Source organism: Syngnathus typhle, linkage group LG7, assembly GCF_033458585.1.
Source record: "Syngnathus typhle isolate RoL2023-S1 ecotype Sweden linkage group LG7, RoL_Styp_1.0, whole genome shotgun sequence".
In the NCBI taxonomy this organism is placed as follows: Eukaryota; Metazoa; Chordata; class Actinopteri; order Syngnathiformes; family Syngnathidae; genus Syngnathus; species Syngnathus typhle.
In genome coordinates this window covers 6,664,092-6,673,187 of record NC_083744.1, presented here as the reverse complement: position 1 = coordinate 6,673,187, position 9,096 = coordinate 6,664,092, and the positions used below count along the sequence as shown (strand labels likewise).

General features: G+C 46.0%; 1 protein-coding gene across 2 annotated transcripts in view; it reads right to left on the bottom strand.

The window, feature by feature from the left end:
- shank3a (SH3 and multiple ankyrin repeat domains 3a) overlaps window positions 1-9,096 on the bottom strand; it is a 124,479-nt gene that overhangs the window by 6,366 nt on the left and 109,017 nt on the right. The window contains exons 16-22 of one of the 2 annotated variants that reach the window (XR_009714870.1): window positions 8,674-8,754; window positions 7,127-7,254; window positions 6,932-7,037; window positions 5,747-6,273; window positions 3,383-5,460; window positions 3,157-3,204; window positions 483-517 (exon numbers count right to left, since the gene is read on the bottom strand). Coding sequence is in view for 1 of the 2 variants with exons in the window: in XM_061282180.1 (XP_061138164.1) it covers window positions 3,383-5,460; window positions 5,747-6,273; window positions 6,932-7,037; window positions 7,127-7,254; window positions 8,674-8,754 (2,920 nt within the window). In the remaining variant the exon portion in view is untranslated. The remainder of the gene's footprint in view (window positions 1-482; window positions 518-3,156; window positions 3,205-3,382; window positions 5,461-5,746; window positions 6,274-6,931; window positions 7,038-7,126; window positions 7,255-8,673; window positions 8,755-9,096) is intronic. The other variant, XM_061282180.1, reaches the window with a different exon arrangement.

Sequence of the window (9,096 nt, the reverse complement as noted above, 5' to 3'; positions counted from 1 at the left end):
AGGACATACTACATGTGTTGATGTCGTTTCTTGCATGCATGTTGTTTGCAAAGCCTTACTCGCTGATGAAAATCATGTATCTCCTCTTTGAAACAAAAATAAAAGTAGGCTATGATTGATTGGAGAATACATCTCTTTCATTGGACAGCAACAATATGGTGAGATTCAAGGCAGTCATTCCCAACCACTGTGTGTTCATCAGGTGTCCAGTTACACATTTATTTATCATTATTATCATTATTTATTTATTCGTCCCCGATTTCACACATTATTTCAGTGTATATGCCTTTTCGGCTATTTTTGTTTAGTGGTGTGCTGTGATTTTTGTCACATGAAATACAGTAAGTGTTTTGGCTCAATGAGGTTGGGAAACACTGCGACAAGAGGTGTACTTGAACCAAGACATAAAAAAAAAAAAAAAAAGACGAAGAAGCTCAGACGGCAAAGGGGATTGACATGAGATGAGCTCCATGCGCACTTACACAGTGGTCCTGCCCTCCTGGGCGCACAGTCAGTTCTACACCAATCAGATCAGGGCAGCAGTGGCGGAACATGCAAGGCGAGCAAAGAGAGAGCAATGGGAGAGAATGTTAGCATCACTCGCATGGGACGCGGCCCGCTAAGCAGACGTGTTGACGGCCTCGGGCCCTTCGCCTGCTGTCTTTGACATGCTACACGTGTGTGTTGTGAGTTGTGTGTGTGTCACAGAAGCATGTACAAGTGAGGTGTTTGCTATGTTTGGGTGAATTCAACTATGACTTTAATCCAGCTCACAGAGCATTAAGAAATCTGTTATTCCTGATTATTCCATTCAATTTGATGTTTGTATTCTTACATTTGACTCAGTGTATAGAATAAATGAATTAAAATGTAAATCAGATAATACATTTGCTTAAAATCAACTTAGTTTACATGCATTTAATATGTTTTCATTAGTTTTATTCTTACACCTAATTTAGTGTTTGGTTCACTGAACGTATCAGTAAAATAACAATTTCCCATTCATCATTTTTTAAATCTAATAATCTAACTTTCGATTCTTTAGTATGATGTGTGCGTACGTTCGGGAAACATGACAATGACAGCAGAGTAGGCTCGAGCATCAGTCAGTCTGACTTGTGGGCCACATGAGAGAGGAATGAGCACACGGTTCACAATTTCAAACAACTGCAAGAAAACCACACAGATACACCCACGGGGGAAAAAACGAACATGTATCCCTTACTTTTTTTACAGATGTTTTTACTCTTGTTGCATTCAAGCTGAAATGTATAAAATAATATAAGAGATTGTCCTAAGATTTTTGAGAATGTATTTTACTTGTAGATTTGACAATTTGTAGCAGGACAACTACTCACTTTGCTTGAGTGCATTTTTTCCGTTACCGTGGACAGTCAGGGACAGACAAACTGAATCGAAAGATGACAAGCACCCAAAAGCATGGAGCACAGGGTGGAGGCGTGACACGGGACGGTATGTGGAAGCATGTGTGTGTTGAGCGAGTGTGAGTGGGAGAGGGCAGACACACGGCCAGTGAGGAGGAAGTAACGGTGCGCATGATGGTCTTTGTCACAAGCCGATCCTCTCCACTGCTGCTTCCAGCGTAATATTTGCTCTCTACACCATTCACAAAAACCTGTGGGCTGCGCAAATTAGCTTGACTTGAACGCACATATCAAAGTGTCTAACCCAGTTTTACCAAAATACAAGAAAAAGTGTGGACAGGTGTCTAAAAACAATAATAATAATTTAATTTATAGTGATAACGACACCAAAAAGTATCAACTATATAATGGGAGTGAGTTGTATTGCTTTACTGCTGTTTGGAGCTTTAACAATGGTTCTTTCAACAAATAAATTACCTTTCTCTCCAAAAGTTTAATCGAGGCAACAATCGATCCCAAATCGGTATAGTATCACCAGCTTTTTTGTTTTTTCTGTTTATGACGCTCGAGTGACATAATAGGCTCCCTGCCTGACACAGGATTTCAAACCTCAGAAGTCTCTTGGATTAAAGGTGACACATCTTTAACAACCGAGTCCCGTTCGACTTTTTCAGATTACCATGAGCTAGATGTCTGAGAATCTTCACAGATTTATAGTAATAATGAGTTCATCCTTGATTTTGAAATGAGATGATGATGTGACAGCATCTGAACGATTCACAGATACTCCATGTTGGTGGTGAAATGATATAACCACCGGGGAACTCTCGAGTTAATTAAATAGACGCTCGACTGTGTGCCATTTCGACAAGGTCAAAATTTGATTGGTGAGTCGATGCAAAGACCGTGAGAAGGCTTTTCACCAGAGACATGACACACCATTATTTCAGTCATGTTCAAATACATCTGAAGATACATCCTTGGAGGGTATTACTGATAAGAGTGTCAGCGATAAGGCATCTTTTGCTCTTATCTTGCGTTTATTAGTGACGAGCCCACGGAGCTGTTGACGTATCACTTGATGTATTATTTGAACAACGGCTTTGGGTGGAGCATAGGGAAAGTGGGGAAAAGGAAGGGGATCCTGCGGGTCAGTCTAGCCGTGCGAGTGCATGTGTGTGTGTGTGTTTGACGAGAAGCCCTCAGATATGCACACACACACCTGAAGGCCAGTTTCCTTGTTTGCATCAAGCAGACATAGTACTATACCCAACTTGTATGTGCTATAAAACGCATTTCTGTCACTATAGAAACAAGAGTGCTATTGTTGCTGACTAAAGCTAGAAAAAAAAGTACAAAGTACTAGTTAAAAGACATAATCAAATGATGCAAACAAGGTAACCAATGTACCTTATTTCCTCATACAGCAGCCAGAGGTGCGTAACTACTCGACTGCGCTCTATTTTTACTTGATTACAAAATTTCAGTCATATGCAACCACAAAACATGATACAACGACAAATGGTTCAGCTGTCGTTTCGCCCAAACTTGAGCTAACAGTTACAACATGAACAGACTTTAGTTTGTGGATGACACAATTGGCAATTAACCGAGGAACGGCGTCTGTTAGAAAGGAGGCCGCTATGTGAGGAAATACAGTACTTAACAAAAGGAAACTAATGAAGTTATAAGTGTATAAGGGAATAGTCTTCAATAGGATTAGTTGACAAGCCGGTTAGGAAACAGTATTTAAAAAACAAAAAAAGTTTACCCTAGTGTTCTACAACCTTAGGATTTACTCTCTCCAGTGTCCTCACATCTGCAGAAATAAAAAGCACTCTCAGGCATAGGGTGATTCCCCCAACACTCAAACACACCAACAGTAGTTGTTGGGAAAACTCCTCTGAGCTTCACACAGGGCAAACATTGTGTTTCACTGAGGAGTGATTGTGCTCTGCTTTTGACTATGGCTTCCTTGAGTTTAACCGTACTCTTACCTGGCACCTGCTACAGGAGACTTCCTCCCAGGATCGAGTGATGCTCCAAGTGGTTCCTCCCCCAATGACCGTGTGTCTTTATTTAGCTGCTGAAGTCGCGAACTGAGCTCCCCCATTACAGAGGGTTTCGCCCCCTCATCGGCACCTAGCCCTAGTCCCAGCCCACCGAGGTTACCCAAACTCCCAATACCGAGCCCCACCCCTGGTCCGCGAGGCTCCACCGGGTCCCCCCATAGCTTGGACCGCCGCTGGAAGAGGTAGCGCGGCTTTGTGGGTGCTAGTCCGGTCACAGAGGCCGAGCCTCCGGGGGGCAGCCCGGCACCTCCGGCAAGCACCGCAGCCAGCGCTGCGGCCTGTTGCTGGGATAGCAGCTCACTGTCAGAACTCTGCTTCAGCAGAGGGTCCCTGAAGGTGACGGGGCCTTTACTGCCTCCTATGTGGGACTTGAGTCGGGGCTTCGGAGGCACTGGCGGCTTGTCGAGCACAAAAGTCTGCCCGTCGGCATAGGAAGTGTGTGTGGTGTGTGTGTCGGCTGGTTCGCCACTTTCCGAGGAGAGCGTGGACATGCTGGAAACTGTGGAGACAGTGCTGGTGGTCTCGAGGTGGTGGTCTCTCTCCCGCTCGCTGGAGCTGCGCGTGTCAGCCTCCTCCACACCCGAATCTGCTGCAGAGCCGGACTCGCTCACTGGTGGGTGCTCCGAGAGTTTTCCTGAGACAGCTGCCGCACTGAGAGGAGCGCTGGGTGGAGGCTGAGGCTGGGTGAGGGTTACAGTTGGGGTGATCGGGGTTGAGGGTGTTTGGGGAGTGGGTGTTGGCGGGGTAGTGGGGGAAGGGATAGAAGGTTTGGTTGGGGAGAGTAAAATACCCTTTGCCTGAGCCTGTGCCAGTAGCCCGTTCGCAAACTCATCAGGTGGTGGTACAAAACCAATTTTCCGCAGCTCCTCTCGTGTTTCCTCGTCGCTGGAGGACAGCATGGCGGGGGGCAACGTCACCGTGTACGGATCTGCGTCCTCCTCCGAGCTTCCCTGAACCAGAGCCTTCTCCAGAGCTGGACTGGCAGCACGCTGACTTTGAAGTTGGGGCAAAGGGACTGTGGGGCTCGGGGACTTAGTCCTTGGACTTAAAGTCTTGCTCGGCTCTTTGGATGTCGGGACACTTGTGTGTTCTAGCTCTGGACCCTCGCCACCAGCCTGGCCATTACTGGTCGCATGGACCATAATCAACCCTGCTGTTTTCTGCTGCGACGTGTCCATAATACTGATCAACATGCTCTTCTTATCTTCTAGCGTCTTGTCGTCTTTCCTCTCCTCAATCCTGGTCTCCATCTCCTGGTGGAACGGTACAATAGATGGTGACCAAGGGAGTTTGGTGGGCTGAGGGACTAAAACAGCTGGGGTGGATCCAAGGCCAGACCCTACTCCCTTGGAGCTTTGAGATGTAAAAGGAGAAGATGTGGGTGGCCCCTCTCCATGAGGGGACTCTTTGGTCTGAGTGTCAAGGAATATTATGCCCTGCCCCACCCGTTCCTGTTTAGTCCATGGCTCTGGGCTGCTAGTTGGGGATTGGCTCTGGGAGGTCAGCGCCCTCTCCCTTGCGGCCAGCGCAAGAGCCAGAGGGGAGTTGGGGTCCAGGGGCTTTCCTGTCAGTGGATGGATAAAGGTGGTCCCACTAGGTGAGGGGCTCAAGGCCAAGGCAGGAGGTGGCAGCTGGCCAAGCTCTCTGGTGAGTATCCGCTCATCGATGGAATGAGACTGAGGCAGAGAGGGGATCTCCGTACCGGAGGAGGATGCCCCCTCCATCGTGCCGACGGAGAGAAAGACAGTAGATCGTCGCCGTTCCTCCAGGCGACGTTCCCGGTCTTTCACTGCTCCGGCTATGGCGGCGGCAAAGGGGCCCTTACCCTGAAACATGGCCTCACCCTGGGCCCGTAAACGCTCCCGCTCAGCCATCAGCTGCTGCTGGTAGTAGTCTGCACGGCTGGTGCGCGTGTGGCCGTGGGGGGGTTGTCCTGAGGGTGAGCTCTCCCGGGAGTGGGCAGCTGCTAAGACCAAATTTCCTTTTTCTTGTGCATCCTCTACCTAGAATAACAGATATACAGTATATTTATTTACATAGTTATTTACATTACAAGAGTTCCTTTCCTATGGCTGCAACCTCACCTTGCTACAGTTATAATTACCGTACATTTTTGCACGAGGCACACACAAAAAAAGACTGTCAAGTCAGAATCACATCATCTCTGAGTGGGAACTAAAACCACAAAGCCTGCATGGAAGTCTGTCTGGCAAGAGAACTATTATGGAAAACGAGTGAGAGGCTCTTTGTCATCAGTTTAACACATAGAGAAATAGAAATACCACTTACCTGTAATTGCTTCACCAGGGGGCTCTTTTTCCTCTGAGGCTTGGTAGGTGTGTATAGCCCAATACTGAATTGGCCCACATTGGCGTAGGGGTTGTCAATAATCCGCCCCTTCCGTTTTATTCGCTCGGGTGGAGTAGCAGCAGAAGGTCGAAAGATTTCTGTAGGCTCCACGGGTAAATGGGAAGAGTCCTGCAGGATGATCATGGAACGGGCTTTCTTTTGTCTCTCCATCTGCGCGGCCTGCCGGTGAGCAGCCTCGTAGGGCAGGTCCAGGGAGGAGGGCTTAAAGCTGGAGTGTCCCCCGGATTCGTGACCCTGACTCTGAGTCCGCGACGGAGGCGGCGGTGGGCAGAAAGCTGGGGGAGGTCCCGTGTCCAGGTAATAGGGAGGCGGAGGAGGTGCTGTTTGTGGGGGAGGTGGGATGGGATGAGGCTGCGGGTGGTCTCGGAGGCTGTCTGTCATGGAGGAACTGCGGGGGAAGTGGTTCTCATCTTCCAGGGAAGATAGCCGAGCCTCTTCAGTGGCACCTGCAGGGCACGCCACATTTAAAGATGATGATTACAGTAAACTCAGAAAAACAGGTCTTCTGTTAAAACGACCCAGCAGGTTTACGGCTACTTCACACTTTAATCCTGTTAGGTGTGAAACTGTCACCTTGCACTGTCAACAGCTTATCCTTTTAACACATTTTATTTTTTTTTATTTTAAATAATGCCTTTAAAATCTTTGTTTGAATAATTCAACCCTTCAAACATGAATTAAGTGACTCACACAGCAAATAGTGATACTTGGAAGATTAAAACTGTATTCCCGTCTATCCTAACACAATAAACTAAAGAGTCTACCATAAATAGTATACTATTTATATTTGTGGATTACATTTAAAAACAAAAACGTCCAACCAAACCACAGAATTTCATGCTTAATATCCTGCAAGCTATTGTCAGCGCCCTCAGTATTGTTTGAGGCTTTTAGCCCTAGTGTTAGTTTTTCAATGAAGCTCATTGGCATCGAGGGGGGTCAATTTCTCTCCATGGCATCATAGCATGCCACCATCTGCTCGAGCTTGGTGAATTAGACACTATCTGTTTGCTCATTTTTACTGGTTAGCACTACGCAATAGTGAGTTTAGCCTTATGTGTGCTCGAATGGCTAGTGCAGTAACAGAATAAGTGATTGGTTTACCAAATGACTTGGTCCTGGCCATACCCTTAGGTAGTGCCATATGATCTCTCTCCATGGCTGGATGAAAACCTCCATGTAGCGTCATCCCTTGTCGCTCAAACAGTGACTGCAGCCAGACGCCCCACAAAACATTCAAATGTGAATCGTTATGTGTTTTTTCGAGCGAAGGACTGATCTTTGAATATGTGCACTCACACTGATCTCTGCTGGTGTTATTCTTCTGCTGGTGGGGCGCTGTTTGACGGTGGCTGCTCTGTAATCTGCCTCCGGAGGCTGAGAACGCAACATGGACTCCTGCGACGCCAGCATCTCGTCGAGTCGCTCTGTTGAGAGGGTAAACGAGCCGGAACAAAGTAAGTAAGAAAGTAATGAGACACACGAGGAGGCACTGCCACCATATTTTTAAATTTGCTAAACATAGTAGAGAATAATGAAAAATTATGATCTATGACGAAAGACATTTTAAATATTAATGCAGTGATTTGCCAAATGTGGTACATGAGCTCCCTCTTGTGTTATAGGAAATATTCAATCACTTTTTTAAGTACAACACTTTAATTTTATCGGATTCTGTGTTGAAACCTGAAGTACCGTAATTTACGGACTATAAGTCGCGTTTCTTTCATAGTTTGGGTGGGGGGGCGACTTATACTCAGGAGCGACTTATATGTTTTTTTTCACAAATTTTTACTTGATCATTAACACATCACTTACTTACAAGTATAGTTGACCACTTCACGTTATTTTTAGTATAGTTGATCACTTCACGTGCTTTGATATCTTTATCTTGAACATATTCAAAACATGAAAAATAGAGAAAAAAAATCAAATAAAGTAATTAACACTTTAAAGCGCCATATCCTCTCGACAGATGGTTTTATAAACATGTTATTTATGTAATAGTTTTTTTTAAATAACTGAATGTTACGTCAGGCCCGTTCTCAGCTCCTCGTTTGTGTTTGTCACGTTAGCATACCGTATCGTTTAGCCTGTTGTTGCTCGTTCATGTCTGTTCTTGGTGTTGGATTTTGTCGAATAAATTGCCCCCCAAAATGCGACTTATACTCCGGAGCGACTTATAGTATATGTTATTTTTTTCACATTTCTAGGTATTTTATGGCTGGTGCGACTTGTACTCCGAGCGACTTATAGTCCGAAAATTACGGTACAATTTCAATGTAACTTTTGTGTTCAGTACATTTGAAATGGATGATTCAAATGGTTTATTTTAAAATGTCCTACATTTAAACACACTAATAATATTTAAACATCTGTTGTTACAGTCGCTTATAGTGTTAATATGTTTCCCTGCCCAGAGAAGTGATAAAACCTCTGCATCTCACCTCCTCTTCTCCTCCGAGCAGAAGCTTGGTAGGCAATGAAAGCGTCAGCATAAGAGAAAAAAAAGCACAGGGACATGCCAAGAGAGAAGTAACTATTGTCAAAGTTAGTGGAAAAAAGGAAAGTGGAAAAAGGAGCAGTATGGAAAGCCTTTCGAGCATTTGTACGATATCCACGGACTACTTCACTCTTTGAATATAGTAAGACAAATCATCAGAACAGTAAAACGACTAGGGCGCTCTAGTGAAATCCTGTGTCTTAGTAGAACTGCTTTTTTTTCCACAACTGCTCTCCACTAAAGACCTCAAGGTGCACAAGAAGCATATCAAACAAATGTTCAAACAGCTTTCCATAGAGAATGCCAGCGTGGAGAGGGCATGGCAAATACCGCCAACACTCACCCAATTCTTCCAGCTCGGCCGTCATGGACTTGGAGCGCAGCGTGAGCGTGGTGCTGGGGGCTCTTTTGGGGGGTGGAGGTGCTGTGGAGAAAAGGCATGGCGTTGAGGCGGACCATGATGGTGTTGAAGACCGTGATGAAAACTCTTTGGCTTTGCGGCTCAGTGCCCTCCGGGCTTCCCGCAGACGGCCGGCCCATGCCGGTGTCGCCTTTGTTTTGATCGGATCAGATTTGGACGAAGTGCTAAGCAGGGAGCCCGACTTCTTCATCGCGAGGCTCGGTTAGTTGGGAGGTGTTCCTTCTCTGTCGCTCCCGCACATAACATTGAATGGAGGGAAAACGTGGGCCGCTATTTGAAACGCATCAACACAGCAGCTTGGGCACACAAGCGGGTCCTTGTTGACTTGGGGCCTGATTTACAACT